General features: G+C 40.7%; 1 protein-coding gene across 8 annotated transcripts in view; it reads right to left on the reverse strand.

Annotated features, from left to right (window-relative positions):
• Positions 1-20,485, reverse strand: part of CSNK1G3 (casein kinase 1 gamma 3) — an 83,872-nt gene that overhangs the window by 51,526 nt on the left and 11,861 nt on the right. For 6 of the 8 annotated variants that reach the window (XM_039567043.1, XM_039567042.1, XM_039567040.1 and 3 more), the window contains 3 exons: positions 16,826-16,883; positions 14,215-14,627; positions 10,327-10,367 (listed from right to left, as the gene is read on the reverse strand). In XM_039567043.1, the coding sequence (XP_039422977.1) occupies positions 10,327-10,367; positions 14,215-14,392 (219 nt within the window). In that variant the 5' untranslated portion in view covers positions 14,393-14,627; positions 16,826-16,883. The remainder of the gene's footprint in view (positions 1-10,326; positions 10,368-14,214; positions 14,628-16,825; positions 16,884-20,485) is intronic. The other 2 variants (XM_039567041.1, XM_019286900.2) reach the window with 1 other exon arrangement.

The raw sequence follows: 20,485 nt of genomic DNA on the forward strand, positions 1-20,485 counted from the left end.
TGCTTTGTCTTCTCTGTACAGTCTGCACCATGTACACCATGCTTAGAGTCAGAGCTACGGCACAGCATCCTCAGGATAAGAGGGGGAAAAAAGAGCAGAACAACAAACATCATGTCTATCCAGACCGACACAGAGGAAAAAGAAACCAAATGCAAGACAACAGTGTCCGTGCCTACACAGACTGACACAGAGGAAAAAAAAAAAACAAAGGCACTGTCAGCTTCTCCACACAAACTGTCACTGAACCAGAACAGCCTAAACCGATTGCAGTTGCCCCGGTTCAGAAGAAGAAATCAAAAAGCAAATCAGTCCGCATTGTGACTGACGAGGATGCAGCAGGACCTTCGCACCCAGCAGAAGAGGCAGAGCCAGAGATCATCACTCGGTCGCTATCCCTGGGTGAGCTGCGTGACCTGCGGAGGGAATTCACCCGCCAGACAAACGAGTCTATCCTGACCTGGCTGCTCCGCATCTGGGATGCTGCAGCCAATGACACCATTCTGGATGGAAGTGAGGCCAGGCAACTGGGATCTCTGTCCCAGGATGTGGTCATTGACCAGGGGATCGGGAGAACCCAAGAAACCCTCAGCCTCTGGCGGCAACTGCTGACAAGTGTAAGGGACAGGTACCTTTGTCAAGAAGACCTCCAGGTGCACCAAGGAAAATGGAGCACAATGGAACGAGGTATCCGGTGCCTGAGGGAATTGGCTGTGCTGGAGATCATTTTCTCAGAAGATGAGAGATTTCCTAAGAGCCCAGATGGTGTCCAGTGCACGTCACAGATGTGGCTGAGGTTCGCACGCCTTGGACCAGAGATATACTCCCGTTACCTGGCAACGCTGCAATGGAGGGAAGGCGAGGACAGGGTGGGCATCTTGGTGAACAAACTGAGGATTTATGAGGACACCGTCACAGCCCCGTTTCGCACCCATGTCTCATCCGTGGAAACAAGGCTGGCTGAGCAAGTCCGGGGCTTGATTGAAGAAGGCCATCAGAAACTGAAAAAGGAACTTAAGGAAGAGATTTACCACATCTCCCCAGAACCAACAAGAGTCTCTGCCATTAGGAGCAGGCATCCCGCAACTAGGGAGAAAGGACACACTCCACAAGTTAATCTCTGTTTTTTCTTCAGCAACATGGAGAAGACATGAATAAATGGGATGAAAAACCCACCTCCTCCTTAGTAGCCCCTGTACATGAACTAAAAAGAGGGACCACTACCACAAGAAGCTCATCTAGAGTCAATGCTGCTCTGGTCTCTTGTGCACAGAACTCCAGATGGTATAGGAATGATAGTATCACTGATTCTCTTGAAGGGACCTCAGGAACATATTCACCGGAAGGGAGCAACATGTACCATGACCAGGAATAGAGGGGCCCTGCCTCTAGCCAGGTAGAGGAAAGGGAGAATAGGGTCTTTTGGACTGTGTGGGTCCGATGGCCTGGCACATCTGACCCACAAAGATACACGGCTTTGGTTGACACCGGTGCTCAATGTACTCTGATGCCATCAAGGTATGTGGGAGCAGAACCCATTTCTATTTCTGGGGTGACAGAAGGATCCCAGCAGCTGACTGTACTGGAAGCTGAAGTGAGTTTAACTGGGAACGAGTGGCAGAAACACCCCATTGTTACTGGCCCAGAGGCCCCATGCATCCTCGGCATAGACTATCTCAGAAATGGATATTTCAAAGACCCAAAAGGACATCGTTAGGTTTTTGGGATAGTTGCTCTAGAGACCAAAGACATCAGACAACTGAGCACCTTGCCTGGTCTCTCAGATGACCCCTCTGCCGTGGGACTGCTGAGAGTTGCAGAACAACAGGTGCCAATCGCCACAGCAACAGTGCACCGCCGGCAATACCGCACCGACAGAGACTCTGTGGTTCCCATCCATGAGATGATTCGCAAACTGGAGAGCCAAGGGGTGGTCAGCAAGGCCCATTCACCTTTCAACAGCCCTATACGGCCAGTGCGTAAGTCCAGCAGAGAACAGACACCGACGGTGGATTACTGTGGCCTGAATGAGGTCTCACCACCACTGAGTGCTGCCATGCCAGACATGCTGGAGCTTCAGTATGAGGTGGAGTCCAAGGCAGCAAAGTGGCACGCCACCATCGATACTGCCAATGCCCTCCCCTCCATTCCTTTGGCAGCAGAATGCAGGCCCCAGTTTGCCTTCACCTGGAGGGGCATGCAATACACCTGGAATCAGCTGCCCCATGGGTGGAAACACAGTCCCACCGTTTGCCATGGACTGCTCCAGACAGCACTGGAAAGGGGCGAGTTCCAGAATATCTGCAATACATAGACGACATCATTGTGTGGGGCAACACAGCAAAGGAAGTATTTGAGAAAGGAGAGAAGATAATCCAGATTCTCCTGGAAGCTGGCTTTGCCATCAAGAAGAGCAAGTCAAGGGACCTGCCCAAGAGATCCAGTTCCTGGGGGTAAAATGGCAAGATGGACGGCATCAGATTCCCACTGAGGTCATCAATAAGATCACAGCAATGTCTCCGCCGACCAACAAGAAGGAAACACAAGCTTTCCTAGGCGCCATAGGTTTCTGGAGGATGCATATTCCTGAGTACAGCCAGATCGTGAGCCCTCTCTACCTGGTTACCCGCAAGAAGAACGATTTCCACTGGGGCCCTGAACAGCAGCAAGCCTTCGCCCAGATCAAACAGGAAATTGCTCACGCCGTAGCCCTGGGCCCAGTCAGGACAGGACCAGAGGTGAAGAATGTGCTCTACTCTGCAGCCGGGAACAATGGTCTGTCCTGGAGCCTGTGGCAGAAGGTGCCTGGTGAGACTCGTGGCCGACCACTGGGATTCTGGAGCCGAAGCTACAGAGGGTCTGAAGCCAACTACACTCCCACAGAGAAGGAAATCTTGGCCGCCTATGAAGGAATCCAAACTGCCTCAGAAGTAACTAGCACAGAGGCGCAACTCCTCCTGGTACCCCGATTACCAATGCTGGGTTGGATGTTCAAGGGAAAGGTTCCTTCCATGCATCACGCCACCGACACCACACAGAGCAAGTGGATCACCCTCAATCACTCAGTGCGCCCAAACTGGAAACCTGAATCACCCTGGGATTCTGGAAATTATAACAAAGTGGCCTGAAGGTGAGACTTTCGGATTATCTTCTGAAGAAGAGGAAGAGCAAGTGACTTGTGCTGAGGAAGCCCCACCATATAATGAGCTACCGGAGACTGAAAGACGTTATGCCCTCTTCGCTGACGTTTCCTGCTGAATTGTAGGTGCTAACCAGAAGTGGAAAGCTGCAGTATGGAGTCCCACACAATGAGTTGCACAAGCTACCGAGGGACAAGGTGGATCAAGTCAGGTTGCAGAGCTTAAAGCCGTCCAGCTGGCTTTGGATATTGCAGAATGAGAGAAGTGGCCAAGACTCTATCTCTACACCAACTCGTGGATGGTAGCTAATGCTCTGTGGGGATGGCTGGCTCGCTGGAGAAAGGCCAACTGGCAGCGCAGAGGGAAACCCATCTGGGCCGCTGAGATTTGGCAGGACATTGCCGCCCGAGTAGAGAAGCTGACCGTGAAGGTTCGACACGTGGATGCGCACGTACCCAAGAGTCGGGCTAATGAAGAACATTGCAACAACGAGCAGGTGGACCGAGCTGCCAAGGTGAAAGTATCACAGGTGGATCTGGACTGGCAGCACAAGGGAGAATTATTCCTAGCTCGTTGGGCCCATGATGCCTCTGGTCATCAGGGGAGAGATGCAACATTCCGATGGGCCCGTGACCGAGGGCTGGACCTTACTATGGACAGCATCTCACAGGTCATCCACAGTTGTGAGACCTGTGCTGCAATCAAACAGGCCAAGCGGGTGAAGCCTCTGTGGTACGGTGGACGATGATCAAAGTACAGGTATGGGGAAGACTGGCAAGTTGACTACATCACCCTTCCCCAAACCCGCCAAGGCAAGCACTACGTGTTGACCATGGTGGAAGCAACCACTGGATGGCTGGAGACCTACCCTGTGCCTCATGCTACAGCCCGGAACACCATCCTGGGCCTGGAAAAGCAAGTCCTGTGGAGACATGGCACCCCCATGAGAATCGAGTTGGACAATGGGACTCATTTTAAGAACAGCCTCATGAACACCTGGGCCAGAGAACACGGTATTGAATGGATATATCATATTCCTTATCATGCACCAGCTGCCAGGAAAGTTGAACGCTGCAATGGACTACTTAAAACCAGCCTGAAGGCACTTGGTGGGGGGACCTTCAAAAACTGGGAAGTGAACTTAGCAAAGGCCACCTGGATGGTCAATACCCAAGGGTCCATCAATCGAGCTGGTCCCGCCCAGTCTGAATCCTTGCACACAGTGGTTAGAGACAAGAGTCCCTGTGGCACACATGAGAGGCGTTTTAGGAAAGACTGTTTGGATTAATCTGTGGGATTGTCTTTGCTCAAGGACCCATTGTGTACCACAACGAGACCTAATCTTAAGGTTTCCCCGTCTTTCTGCATTACCCACCAAGTGTAACCATGTCCTTGAGCAGCTGTGAAAGAGGCTGAAGCCAGAGAAGTGGCTATAGGAAAGATGGAAGTGTAGGCAGCAGCTGCTGTAGAGCAGAAGGAAGCTGCAGAAGAGGAGGCCAAGGCATACTGGGAACCTGAGGTCTTCATACGGTAAATGATCCTGTGAGTCCTGGACCCTCATCCAGTGGCTGCCTGTTGCCTGGAGAGGGAGAGGAGGCCTCAGGAGAAGATGTTACTTGCTGCTGAGAGTGATCAGGAAAAGAGGCTGAAGGCAGAAGGGCTATTTGCTGTCCAGCATGGTCATATTAGGAGGCTTCAGGCGCAGCTTTGGGATGCTTAAGAGAGAATCTTTCATAAGGAATTGCAGGATGTAGAATCTGGAATCTGGACCCCTAGTTAAAACTGAAACCAGAGATGATGGACAGGGTCAGCAAACTGCTACAAAATAGTGCCGTATAAGGCAACCAAAATATCAAAGTTATTGCAGGGTAAGTTAAATGAGAAGGGAGATGCTGTACATATTCCCAACTCAAATATGGAGGTTGTGCCTGGACTAATCCAAGTAGAAGTTGTTAGTCCAGGCACAGGCAAAAGTATACAGATTCAAAGCAGTGGTTCAGTTATTTACCCAGTTCCACCCAGTGAGACAATGGCAACCACCTTACTGCTCTGGTGGTATAGGAGTGGGCCATGGGAAAAGGAATCAATGATATCTTTCACAAAAGGATAGATAAAGATCCAATTAAACTTAAGCATCACCCAGGACAACCAGTTTTAGCAGATTTTTTTTCACTACTGGAGCAGTGACCTAAGATGCCTTTCAGCAGCTATTTGTGGATAGCTACCAATGCCCATGATAAAGAGCACTGTGTTCATGCCAATGGATACTACCTTCTTTTCAACCACTGGTTTAGGACTAGGCATTTTTCCTTCTCCTACAGGAACTATGACAAAAGCAGTGACTAATGTTAACGTCAAGCATTTTAACTGCATATTGCTGGTGTTTTATAATTAGTACCTAGCACTACTGACCCAAGATATTTCAGCAATGTATCCTTCTCCCTTCAGCCTGTTAAACATGAACTATTGTAGTAAGACTCCAATGTAGCTTGGGAGCTAATACAAAAATGTGTAAGAATATGGAGGCCTCAGAGCCAAGGGCTTTGCCTTGCCATGCCCTGCTTCACACTGGAAGGAATTAAGATTCCTTGTGTTGCTTGTAAGTTTGTCTGCTGTGATGTGTATTACTTGTAGCACTTGACCTGAAGACTTCCCCTGAAACAAGGTTCATACTTGGTGTCAGAATTATGAAAAAAAATTGTGTACTTGTTACAATTGTAACGGGACCAAAGCCCCATATATTTTTCAGTGTGGTACCCAATGGCAGGAATTAGCCTGCCAGAGAGCCACAAATAATTATCCTAAATCTTACTGAATTGAAGAATGACAAAATATACAGCCCCTTTGGGGTTGGCCTGGAGGAGTTCAGATGAAAAATCTTATTCCTATCTAACAGCAGAACACATACTGGATTGAAATGCAGTGTTTGAATTCCTTCCCTATATCCTATCAGTGTTCAATTTGACAACCCCTCAGAGATGGATGCGCCCTTAGCACACCCATTACTGAACAAGAGCTACATGGGATGCTCAGCCTCACCAAAAGGGAGTGCTCTGTCACCATCCACAATGCTACAACTTCAACTGAAGAGGCCTGAGCAAAGAGGAAGGAAGCTGCTGACCAGATGACTGAACTATTCCAACCACTCCAACCAAAGGACTGGTTCAATGAATCAAGCCTTAAACCCCAGATTTCTTCTGTTTTGAAATCAAGGGGTGGGGAAAGTTTGACATAAATCAGGATTGTAATATTGGTGGGATTTCTGGTTTTAATGATGAGCATGGACCTTATTTGCAGCTATGATTAGCTGCTTACTGTCTTCTCCTTCCTCCCTCTTCTAGCCCTCTGTCCAATACATAGAGATCACCACAGCCAAAGATGAGCCATATGCCCAACCAACAGTAAGGAATGTTTGAACCACTGGGCCTTGTGGAGGACCTGGCATAAGCATGTTCTGTCTCAAACATTTTGACTGTTCTGGCAGGAAAGCTGTGATTAGAAGAGAGGGTCTCACTGAGGTGGGGCAGCACTCTGCTGAGCCGACTCCCTGCTCCACCTGGAGACTCATGCTCAGTTCCCCACCCTGGACTCAACTCATTGGAGAAGAGCTCCAAGGGCTGGCTGTGCATCCAAGAACAAAACATCACAAAAAATCTCATTCATGTAAGAGGTTGCACCAGGTTAACTACAAAAGGAAGCCAATTGGGCTTCCTTGCTCTCTTTTTCCTCTCTTTCTCTTTCACTGTGTCACAATTCCAGCTCTGGACCAGTCACACAGTGACACAAGGCAGGATCTAAGGACTGGTGATATTCTTTGTTCTTTCTTTTCTGCTTTTATTTCTCTTCTTCCTCACTCTGTCTGGGCAAAGCATGGCTATCATTTTCTATTCCACACTCCATACTGAAGTTTGTTGTGGGAGAGTTGTGGAAGTGTTGTGGTTTGTGAGTCAGCACCTTTGAGTAGTGTGCTGAGACTTTAATATTAAAGTGTAAAAATTACAGGCTTGTTAGTCAGCACTTGAGAAGTCTTCAAACATAAGGGCTTGTTAGCCAACACCTTTTAAGTTTAAATAGTGGGCTGTTTGCTGGACACAAGGCAATCACACAAAAAAGCACAAGAGCTCCCTGAAGTGTGTCCAGTGTCTTTGTTGAATCTTGATGAGAATTTATAATGAACATCATGGCCTCTTACTTATGGGTCATAACATGCTCAAGCAGAAATTCCTTTAGCTAGTCTTTCGGTAGTGTTTAAGTGTCTGCTGAAGAGGTAAGTTTGAGCAGTGGAGAAATACGTCAAAGGGAAAGAGAAGAACAATGAAGGAGAGGGAAAAGCTGAATAGTGAATAGGAGGTTTAAGTCAAGTACAGGGACATATAATAAAATTAGTAAATCTAACAGTTAGAACAAGTGAGCAGTAGAGTTTTTACACACCAAACAGCTATTGCTAAAGAATGACTTGATCACAAGTAATCAGTTTGTATACTAAAAGACCAGCAGAAATGTACAAACACCACTATACAGCACAGAACCGGTAAAGCCCAGTTCTTAAAGAGTTTCATTCTACTTATAAAAGCCTATTCTGATGTCTCAAACTGGAGTATGTCCCCAAACAGAACAGGCCATAATGAACTAAGATTAAGAGGAAGATTCTGGAACTGTAGCCGTTCTACCAAAATAAATACGCATTTACATACAAATATTATACTTTAAAATGCATACACTGTATGACCCTCAGACCTCATGCAGAAAAATTTTTTAAGCTATTTTGTTACACAAGTCCTGAAGCTGCCCTAAGCATCGTAACAGGAACGTGCTTGTATAATTTTGTCCACAAAAGAAATACTAATTCAACACAATTAAAAACTTTGAGTCAAAAGAGCACTTTTAAAAAACACTTACTTTTACCATCAGAAGCACTCTTGAACACTGCTGTATAAACACAGCCATTCATTGCACTTGAGAGAAACCCACAAAGTCCTCCTGCACTAGAGTATATGGTTATCATTGATACACAAAACATCTGGCATAGGAAATGTCTTGCTGCTCGCAAGACAACAGAAGGTCAACAATGCAATGCTACCATAAGGAATGCAAATACAATTTTAGGATACTGCAGGAGAGATTACAACAACCAGACCTGCCAAAGGTAACTGCTCAAACTATAACATAAACATAATTCAAGTAACCCCATTCATGAAGGCTAAACTTGAACTGTAACAGGTACAAAACAGGGAGGAAGTTAAGAGTATTTAACTTACAATAACAAAACGAAGGCTAAGCATAGGCCTAATGCACTGCTCTGAAAGCACAGAAGTAAAAGTGGCAGAGAAAACAACTGCTTACATTTAAAAAGGAAAAGGATGATATGCCATTGTATCTATACTGTTAGAATAAAGTCCTGGTACTGTCTCAAAGGAAAAAAACAGAAAAAAATGCAACAATCCAAATAAATCCTACAGTTTGATGCAGCTGCTTTTAGCAGGCTGAACCTTGTGACTCAAATCCTTTCCAATCTGGAAATAAGTATGTATCTGAAACACATACTGAAATAAAAAAGGGAGAACCATATTAATAGAATCCACTAGTTCTACCTGCAGGTAAGTGTATTTTTATCTTACTATGATGATGCAAGCTCCAGTGTTGATTTTCACTATGATTTCTTCGTCTGCTTTTCATTGCAAAGACATTACAGCTTTTCACACCACTAATGTAAGAGGACAAATGGGAAGTTCATCACATATTCAGAGCTCTTTCAGTGCTAGTAGTAAATTACAGATAGACTTAACTATATTGGTTCTCTAGGTGACTTCAAACTAAGTTACTCAATAAAGTTACTTCAAGCTTTTTACTCAGCTGGAAACAAGCAGCTCTAAGACTGAGATATTTGGAAACCAAAAAAGTAAATGCTGCCAACGAACAGTATCATCTGTGACAGCTGAAATCGGTTGAAATGGTAGCCAAGCTTACTAAGTTGCATATGTAATAAAAACGCTTTTACCAAAAGCGATCAGATAAAGTTCTCTTGCTCTACATGATCAAGTAATTAGTGCTTAAAAAAACCTCACTATCTTGCAAAGTAGTTCTAAATGTGCTTTGTAGTAGACAGCCTTTAACTAGAAGAATTCTCAGACTATTTTCAACTTTCACCGACATACAGAATAAGTTCAAGATAGGTTAAAACAAAATGATTAAATCTGATTTAACACACAATAACCCTCAAAACTATATCCAATGTTGCTCTCTCAAGCCATAATTTGCATGTTCTAAAAACTTTTACTACTCCCAAAGTAAATATTTTACAAAGCAAGGGCAGTGATACCCATATTTTTCAGGAGTTTATTATATGTTTGCAATGCTTTTTAGATTTCTTATATAAAGCCATGCATTTCTGTTCCCACAGCTTACCCTTCACTTTATGGAACCCTACTACACTGTGTAAAAAGTTCTGTGCTACTGCAGCAACAAAAATTAATTGTAGTCCTACAAGCCCTTCAATGATAAAAAGTAATCAAGTGGATTTCATCATGAAAGACTTCAGTTATAAAAACAGTCATTTACCAAGAGGTTAAAAATAACCAGAAGCAAATTATGGTGTTACCAAAGTAGTTCTGATGAAAGATTATGAAAAAGCCAAACAATAACATTAACATAACTAACACAATATCCAAAAGTATCATGTTCACAAGTGAAGTACATGTATTACACAACATTGCAAATAAAACATGTCTACCAAAGTGATGTGCAAATACCAACAGTTAGAGATGAAAAACACTTAGGGGCAGGAGTGTGGACATTAAAATACATGCAGTCTGAAGAATTTCTGGAATTTCTCTGTAGTCACCTGATATTAAGATTCACAGTAAATTTGTTGTACCTCTACTTGTTGGACAACAAAGGAATCTACTAAGATGACTGCCACAGAGCACATCCTTAAAGCAGCATTAAATCACTGCTGACTTTGCAAACATACATTTAGCCTTGAAAACAGTGACAACAATTAAAAACTGGTTTTACTCAATATGGCCAAACTATACAATTACATCTATCACTAATTGCTTTTATCTAGTTCGATGAAATCATACAAGACTATTAAAGGTTTCAATGCAATAAATCAAACCAACAACATCTGAAAGGAAAAAAAATCTAATTAATTATTCATCCCAAATCCTTTAAAAAAATATTAACTTACCAGCTTAATTGCCACATAGTCATTTGTGTACAAATTTTTTCCTTGAAAAAGAAGAAAAACAAGAATGTGAGACACTGGCTTTTCTGTTCAAATAAAATGCCACTTAAACATCATGAAAGTCTTCAAAACATTTTTCACCTAAGGTGCTAGTTGTTCTGGCAGTGACAAGAAACGTGTGTTTATTAGTCTAATACCTTACTTTAAAAAGAATTTTTCCTTGAATAGTGTAAGAGGTGGAAATTTCACAGAGTTTCAGCTATTTCACCAAGTTTGTGAAACTTTTATGTACTAAAAAAGCTTGAACATTGGCAAATCACTGTAACTGGAATGGGATATCCTACATTTTCATCATTATTGCTGAGAACTATTTTAAACTTATTCTAAAATTACCATATAATTTTGAAACATCAGCTACTAATTAAAACTAGAATTAACTAGGAGTATTTTTTTTCCCTCAATTATGTAATTTACTAAGCTAGAAGTTAGGACAGGACAATGACATTCCTGACAGGCTTACACCACCTGGAAAACACATCTGCTGCTTTAAAAGAGATTCTGTAACTGGATAAGAACTTTTCAGTATCACTTTAAACTGTATGCAATGACTAAAATGTTAAACAAGTTTTATAAAATTAAAATTAAAAAATAGTGTAAAATTAAAAAATAGCAGATAAAGGAAAAATTAAGCTATCAATTCCAACATGTTTTGTTTCTTTACAATCTTCAAATGCATTTAGTGTATATTATTTTTAATGATAATCCTACTTTTTTCTCTGTAGTATTACTCAGGTCTCAATTTCCCATATTTAGCTCAGTTTTGTTAAAGAAATCCAACGGGGTAAAGACATGGACCAAGTCTAAAGAGTTCCCTGTGAAGACAGTTACACAGCATCATAGAATATTTGATTTGGAAGGGACCCACAAGGACCATCAAGTCCAACTCTTAAGTGAATGGCCCATACAGGGATTGAACACATGACCTTCCTGTTACTAGCACCATGCTGTGACCAACTGAGGTACACCAATAGTCAAAGACTGATTTAAGCTCTAATCATCCTTTTAAAAAATAGAGTATTGTTGTAAAGCTGAAACAAGATGCATTAAAAACATGCATCCCTTAGTGGATCAACTTCACAAAAAAAACCCAAACAAAAACGAATTACCTGATGCCTTCACAACAACAAACACATAATCAACACCAGCAGCATGCCATAATATGACCCACAAAAGGATGCGTATTCCAAGACCTATCTAGGGACTAGAGTGGAAATCCAGGCATCATAAGTATTTCTTCTCTGATGATCATATCAGTTACATTTCTGATAAAAAGTGTACTTTGTTTGAAGTTGTTTCTTTGTCTTTGTATGGTATTACAATCTATAAAACACTTAATAGAAATTCTTGCAGGAGCCCTGCTCATTCCATCTCTCAGATATAAAAATCACCTACTCTGAGTAAGTATCAAATCCAGCTACAGTTAAGTAGCTGGATATTGAGTTCCAAAAGCTGTAATGACATGTTTATTCTGAAGTAGTATCAGAAGGGACACTAACTTTCCAGGTGGTCAGTCAAGACAATTGTCTCTTTAAAATACAGCAGACAAGTATAAATGACGCCACTGTTGATCTGTCTATAAACACACAACAGGTCTTGAGTAATGCATCACTTGCAACAGAAACAAGTTCTCTCTTACTACCTCATCAGTTTATCTTAACTAAATCAGTTTAACTTAACTATAACAAAGAGCCTTAAAATTAACAGCTCAAGATCCAAACCAATTTAGTCCTTTGCAAGCTAATGGCTGAACATCACAGATAGTAATTTGCTACACATAGCCAATTTCCCATTTGATCCATAAGCCACTACTGAATTCTGACCACTTTCTTCTCAGGTGGAAGAACTACAACAGCTCCCAATACATAACTGGATTTTTATCTTCTGAACGCAACTTCACCACTCTACAAGTCTTTAATCTTCCTTTAAGTCCCTCAGGTTTAAACTTAGGACACATGCTCAAAATATACTCCCATTTGCAGAAACACATAAAACAAAGTGCTTCTGTACATCTTTGTAGAAAGGATGCACTCTAAGTACTTGCTACTGTAGCAAAGCAAGGGATAAAAAATTTAAATCAGAATCTATAATAGCAGTATTAACTATTGCTTTCAGTAACTTACATTTAAAACATCTTACCTCACAAACAACAATAAATAGGGATTTGAAATATCTAGTATATATGCAAAACCCAAGGATATTAAAATGAGAAAGCCACACTTGTCCTGGTAACTGTTGCAGGACAGTACACTGCCTTGTAATCTTCCTCCTATTTCTTTTACCTACTTGTTCTATTTTATTTCAGTACTATCAAACTGTAAGTCTTAACTATTTAATACTGTATTTAAAATAATTGTTTCACTCTGTACCAGCTGCAAGTAAATGAATTAATCAGATATTAATTTTTAATGAGCTCTGTACATTGTGACCAAATAACAGACAAAAAAATTAAATTTATTAGTTTGCAGTTGCCTTTATGGAAAATTAATCTTGTTAGTTTGACTTAGTTCATTGAGAGGATTGAAACAGAAGTTACAATTTGAAGGCAGTATGCATAAGTTTTGAAGTGAGGAAGACCTATTTTTCAGCTTGATTTGTGGAAAGGCACATATGCAACACTGTAACAGTCAAAATGTATCAATTTTGTTTAAATACTATCAATAATAATAACAAGAGTACCTATTACTGAGACTGCAAAATTCAGTGTCCTAAGTCAGAGCTGCAGCAATATTGTCTTTAATCCCCTTCCAGTATTAATTTGCTAAGCTTGTTTACATCCTGACAGCCCCCACAATGCACTATATTAAAAACATGTTATATTTTATGCAAGCACTCTATCACAAATATTGCCTGAAGGCCAATGAGCATTAGTTCTACTATAGGCAAAGATCAAAAGAAAGAACACCTATACAGCCCACCCTCTTCTCAAATACCTAACTTTGAAACCCACATCTATTTAACGCATGAGGCACTTGAACTGAAACCTTCTAACAATACTAGAATAAATCCTTGCCATTAAGTGTCAAGTTGCATTTGTTAACACATACAGAATTTGCACACCTTGAAAACCCTGGCTAATCATGCTGTCCATCCTGGAAATACAAAACTAAACAGAGTCTTCCAAAACCACACACCCATCAGTGTCTATTTTACTAAATGCTAACATTTCATTTGGACAGCTTTACTGCCCAAATTCTTCAAAACTCAATAGGTCCTTCTCAGTCTGTGCCTTCTCCACCATCTGATTTTCACCCATCTGTTTACCACAGAACTAGAAACCGAATTATCTCAGATTTTCTCTACAGATTGATTCTCACTGCCGTGTTTAACAGCAACTCAATGTTTAGCCTCACTACATTAGAAAAGAAACCAAGGAATTTCTGTGCTCGCTGCTATTAAAAATGCTGTAGTACCTGGTACTCCAAGTATCTCCAAGAGATCCATCAGACCTACAGGACAGGGATGTGCCTCGGATACATTTAGCCCTAAATATACCTCAATAAACTGGCTCAGGAAGTCAGAAGAGACATTTACAATAACCATGATGTAACTTCCAGCATCTTGGAAGAGAAAACTCAGTGAATTTAGGAGAGCACTGCACAGTTAGAAAACACTTTAGTCCCAGAAAGTATCCTGCTGTGCAGATTCTTCATGTCATCAAGCTTGCACTGGCTGGGGTAAAGCCAGAAAAGATGGGTTAAATATGCCTTGCGTATCTGAAACTTCAAAGCAGTTTAAACAGCTGCATGGTATTCATACAGAAATTTTTATGCCTAGACTGCATAAAAATGGCCTTGAATAATGTAAACTGAAATAAAGAAACAAGGATCTTACCTAACCGTAGTTCTCCAAAATTACCGCACCCAATTTTTTTACCAACTCTGAAGTTAGGGCCAACCATTAACACTCCAGAATTTGAAGAACTAGTTCCACGTGGATTATGGCCTGATCTCCCACTAGGCCGTGCCATTCTTTCATCTGGTTTGTCTTTGTCTTTCTTTTTATTTTCCATGTCAAGTTTACGGTACTCCACTTTGACGTATTCCTCTCTTTAAAAATCAGTATAAGCAAATTCCAATTGGACAATGTGAGAATGAAAACATCATGAGTGAAGTGCCCAGCTGGTTACTGTCAGTAAGCAGTCAACAGCAGCATGTTCATCCTGTTTGCAAAGCCTTGGAGGTATCTGTAATGAAATGTACTTCCAGAATGCACACCAGCAATATTTCCTAGTCTTTAGACAAACTCTGTTAAAAGAAAAACAAAGTTATTTGAGACACTAAGATTCTTGCACAAAATTACCTTTCTCTTCAACTAGTCACACAATTAAGCTATAACTAAGTGTATTTTGCTTTACACAATTAAGCTATAACTAAGTGTATCTTTTGCTATGAAAAGCACTACTTTAAGGTTAATTGTCTCTATTTCTAGTATGTAATGACAAGAGATACTGGTGTGACTGAAGGGTGCCAGAATTTCAACATTTCAAGGAATAGTTTTAAAAAAGCAACAAAAAAGCCCTATAAAACTTCTTCCTGAATAAACACATTTAAAATTGACCCTTGGACCCATTCATTCCACTTTATGCCAGCTCTGCAAAAGAAAGCATTTTATTTATTTTCTCTCAAATATTATCTGTTGTTTTAAAGTAAATGCTCAAGCTGCACAGTTATTGAAGTTACAGAAATATATTGTATTTTCTGAATTGTAATTTCTGAGATGCACAAATTATAAACTCATGGCAAGGACACTTGAGTTCTTTCAGTAACTCCTAGAATCTAAAAAAACCCTGTATTTATTTACTCTTCCCTACTATACTTATGTCATAAATCTGTTCCCCTGCTCCCCTTCTCCCTTGTTTAGCATCATTGCCTAGACACTAATTCCTACATGGATTTCAGCAAAAACAATGTTATCTTACTACTGCAATAAAGAACCATAAGAAAGCTTTTGGTTTTAAATCTCAGTTATAAGAACACTGGATACTGTTTTCTATTTGATGACAATGGCATAAAACCTCATAATTCAGAAGGTTCTACACAGGCAAAATTCCATGATGAGTTAAATACCTGTCCAAAATTATTTTGCTACATTTGCTTCAATGTTGGGAATACACTGCAGTAATGGAAAACATCCTTTGGAAAAATGTAATTCATGCACTACAGCCTATTTTAAAGGTAGTCACCAGGAACTTATTTTTAACACTTTGAGCTGAAGACACTTTCATTTCATAAACCAATTTCTCACAAAGTAAAATAATTACTTACATCATAGGTTACTGCAAAATTTCAAAAATCAAAGAGATAGTAGTGAAAATACACCAAGTAATATGAACAGTCATCTGAATAATTGCATCTGCTAAATCATACATAGTTATAGCATGGTTATAACTAGATGACATTTAAAAATCATTAATCAACAGCTAACTAACCTATTACCTGAATGGATTTGTTTGGCAAAGAAACATGACCACAATACTGTGAAAGGGGGAATGAAAGGCTTGTTCTGAGAGCAATCAAAAAACACAAATGCAGATTCCAATCCAAGATGACTTGCTTAATGCCAGGGAAAAGGACTTCAGCAGTAAATAATGAACGCTGTGGTCTTTTATGGTACAGACAGAAGCATTTAAGAGAAAAAGATAGGCACATTACAACATAATCTTGTAGGTTTTTAAGCACCACCACCAGATACCCTAAAGTCACTTCCTAAACCACAGATCTCAAAGGAACAGACTCAATGAGAAATAATAGGTAATTTTCCCTCACCCATCACTACAAAAGCTAGGGAAGAAGTGTAGACATTAAGAAAGCTAGACATTAAGTGTATTGAAGTAGAACTTCAAGGTCACCATTCAGTTCTTAGAAAGAAGGTCAGCACATCTGATGCAACAGAATGCAACTAAATATTTTAGGTACCAAAGAAAAGAAGACTTATGTTCCATATCTTACTGGCTTCTTCAGTGAGAACTAACAATAAACAATCCTAGAATTTTTAGTGTACCAAATACATTACAAACAACATAAATTTTGATTTCCAGAAATGTGTCCTTATATGGACAAGTCTATTACAGAGTAACTTCTGTCCTTCCCTTTCCTCCTGCTGAAACAACAGATACTCCAGTTACATTATGGGTAAGCTTTCTTATATAAACTGGCATTAGTACCTTTTAGAAGATACCTGCTAAACAAGCAGCACAAGTCCTACACATTTTTCCAACACTATGTATTAAAAAGAAGACATGCAAGCATTCCTGTCACAGTTTCTCCAGGATGCAAACTTCTCTTACAACATTTTCCTAATAAAATAATCTGCAACTAAGTCAAAATAAGGACAGCACTTATGACTTTCTTCATACTGAAGTTCCTGTACAACATTTTATGATGTATTTACCTTAAAAAATACAAAAAGTTTTCATGGTTACTTTTATTTGTATTGCACTTACCTATGGCAGTGTTATACTGTTGATGGCAATATCTTTTCTTCACCATAATGCTCACATTCTAGAGGAAAAGCACCAAAAGGCAAAGAGACACATATATGTAGTATTTGCAATTACTTAGCATGTAAAAATTTCTGATATAGAATGAAAGTACAGTTTTTGGAATTGCCTTAGTTTTCTTAGACTGTTAAGGAAGATTCAGCAGATTTTTCTCAAAGACTCAACATAATTTTTAAGGCTCAGAAGTCAGACATCATTCAAAAGTGTGCATCATCTGAAGTGAAAAAGGAATACATACAGTGTAAGCATTCTAAATTATTTCAAAAATTCTTTTCTTGCTTTGTGATAGTTACAGGCACTCTGAAAAACATACCATCCTTGTCCCCATTTTGCAGCTTGATTTTGTTTAATTTTCATTTTTTCATCTCTGCCTACAAAAATGAGCACACTTAAACCATAAACTTCAGCACAGCATCAGCAAATGTTGTTAGGATTTAAATAATTGCTCTTAGCTAAAGAAGTATATGACTAAACATCAGGATAGTGGCAAACACACCATCAAAGCCAACTTAACAAAGCAACATCACAGGACTGAAATGACTATGTTCAAGTACGAAGAGAAAGAGAAGGCAAAAGAAGCTATCAAAAAAAAGGTCAAAATGGTATTACATTGAAGGAAAAGTAATTAGATCTCAATTATAAACTAAATCTACAATCCATATAGACTGAAGATAAAATATAAAACAAGATTGGAAAAAAGCAAGTAACTTCAGAGTAACTGAGATGCAGAACTAACAATAGCTACCAGAGGTTCCTTTTTTTTTGTGTAAACTGATAGACTTTTCCAAGCACTCTAGAGAGACCAGCTGAAAAGTAAGGAGAGACAAAGTGAAGACAACTAAGTGACAACAGACTTTCAACTGACTGACAAGTCTCACAAACTAACACCTGCAGAAGTATCCCTAGATTAGAGCTATAAATCTACACATCTCTCTAATCTCAGTTTGAAAATGCTCCAGTTAACACTACCAAACACTATATGCCACATAAGAACCCTATTCTGTAGCAGCAACAACTCTCTAGGATACTATATAATGCAGAATAAAAGAAAAGCTCATTTAAGTACCTTCTTCATTCATGTGTTTCTCAAATGCCTGATCCTGCAGCAGCAGCAGGAGTACCACTGTAATTATACACAAGCTGACATGTTCCGAAGTGTTGTCATGACAATGTTCACATTCAAGTGTGCAAGTCACCTTTAAAATAAAAACTTACTAGCTACTTCATTCCTTTTTTATGTTCCACATTTACTCCTAAATAAACTAATTAAGAGAACATTAAAGTTGCTAAACAGACCATTCCACTGCCCAGGAATGACAAACTTAAATGAAACATGCAACCATAACTGCTCCCTTAGGTAACATAAACATTACCCTTCACATTGCAATTACAAGAGTCTCTATCACAGCTAGTATCAGTATACTAACATTTTTCTCTATTTTTAAGAAAAGCACACAGTAGCAAAAGAGCCACAGAGGAAAATAAAAAACTGATAGAGCGTTAAACTAGATTGGAAGAAGGAAAAGGACATAAACAGGTTTGACAGTGATAAGCAATGGGATAGTATGAATGCTAAAGAAGTTAGCAGAGAAATTTTCCACCTTTTACAGTCTTCTGTGAAAGTCTCCATTCTCACGCAAACTAAGCTGAGAGACTGTTTCCTATTTTGTAAACTATTTGCAGGGGCAGGGTGTTGTGAGAATGCAGTGGATACTGTTTCAGTTCACTGAAGAAAATACTTTAAAATAGGCATCGTAGCATTCAGCCAATCACTCTGGGAGGTGTATGGTCAAGCACCCAATAATGTTATACCACTTTTGCGAACAATGCTATATAAATGAGTCTGTAATTAATTAAAGGACTCCATCCCATTTACCCTGGACTCCTCTGTCGTGCTTCTCACCATCCCTGCGGGTCACAGCGACAGGATGGTATGCCAAAACTCGAGGAACTGAGTGCTAGTGAGATCCTTAACCTGGTCCATGAGATGTCAGCTACAACAGATCACACCCGAAATGTTTCCACACCAACACACACAGCACAAGGAACATCACTGGAATAAATGAAACCAGGCAGGATGAGCCCTGTGACTGGAGTGCCATGTTGGACAGTCACAGGCTCTTCAGGAGGGACAGGCAGGGCAGGAGAGGTGGAAGGGCTGGAATGTACAGAGCCTGAAGTTGGCAATGGCAGGGTGACAGTGTCTGGTAAGGATTAAGAGACACACAAATAATGCAGGTGTCATCGCAGAAGTCTGCTATGGGCCACCAAGCCAGGACAATGATGTCAGTGAATTATTCTTTGAGGAACTAAGGGACACCTTCAAAACAACTGCCTTTGTCCTTATAGGAACATCAATTTGTCGGATGTTAACTGGGAGCATCACACAGCTGGCAAAAACAGGTCCAGAAGAGTCCTAAACCTGGATAGCCTCATGATACAGCTACTGAGAGAGCCAGCTAGAAAAAGTGCCCTCCTTGATTTGTTGCTTACTAACAGGGAGGATCTCATGAATGAAGCTGCCTTGGCCACAATGACCACGAAGCAATCAAGTTTAAAATCTCCGTTGTCAGAAGGAAAAGTGCCAGCAAAATTCCAGCCCTGGGCATGAGAAGAGCTGACTTCAAGCTGTTTATGGAATGAGTAAGGTGCCCTGAGAAATGCTTTTTGAGGGTCCATCAGGTCTGGTCATTTTTTAAGCACCACCTCCTAAGGGCACAGGAACAGGCAGTTCCAAAATGTCAGAAGTCAAGCGGAGGAGGCAGAAGGCCATCTTGACTGAACAGGGATTTTCTCTTGCAAATAAGGCAAAAAAGTGAGGTGTATGCACAGCAACTTTAATAACCTGACACACTGAGCAACCTGCTCCTGGAACATTGCAAGAAATGAATGAGTGCCAACTGAGGTGATTTTCCACAGACAGTAAAAAACATTTTATACTGAACTTCTCTGTTTTCAGAAGAAAGTATTTGCAAGGTGCAACTAAGAAAACACTAGTGGTTGAGGTTAGAAGTGAAACATGTCTCCCATAACCCAGTCTGGTGGAATGGAAGAACTACAGAGATGCTGCTTACCACCTCAGGGAGAAAATCCACGTGGCCAAAGCCCAACTGAAGCTGGACAGAACTGTGGGGAACAATAACGAGTTTTTTTCAAATACATTAATGGCAAAAGGCAATCAGAAATAAAATCAGCCCATTACAGAATGAGGATGGTCATCTCACAAATCTCACAGACAGAGACAAGGCAGAGTGAAGTATAACGCTATCTTTGCCTCTGTCTTCAACACTGATGACCGGTCAAGAGGGTCTCAATACTCCTAGATGGAGAACTATGGCTGTGAGAATGACAAACTCCCAGTCAATCCCGAACTTCTGTGGGACCTGCTGTTTCAACTGGATCCCTAAGAATCTATGGGGCCTGATGGGTTTCATCCAAGAATACTCAAAGAGATCACTGATATTATCACAAGACCCTTCTCCATGATTTTTGAAAGGTCTCGGGAATCTGCTGAAGTCCCACTTGATTTGAAGTTGCTAATGCCCCAATTTTCAGGGACTGCAAGAAGGATGACCCCAGAAACTACAGGCCTGTCACTCTAAC

This window comes from Corvus cornix, chromosome Z (genome assembly GCF_000738735.6).
Source record: "Corvus cornix cornix isolate S_Up_H32 chromosome Z, ASM73873v5, whole genome shotgun sequence".
Lineage (NCBI taxonomy): Eukaryota > Metazoa > Chordata > Aves > Passeriformes > Corvidae > Corvus > Corvus cornix.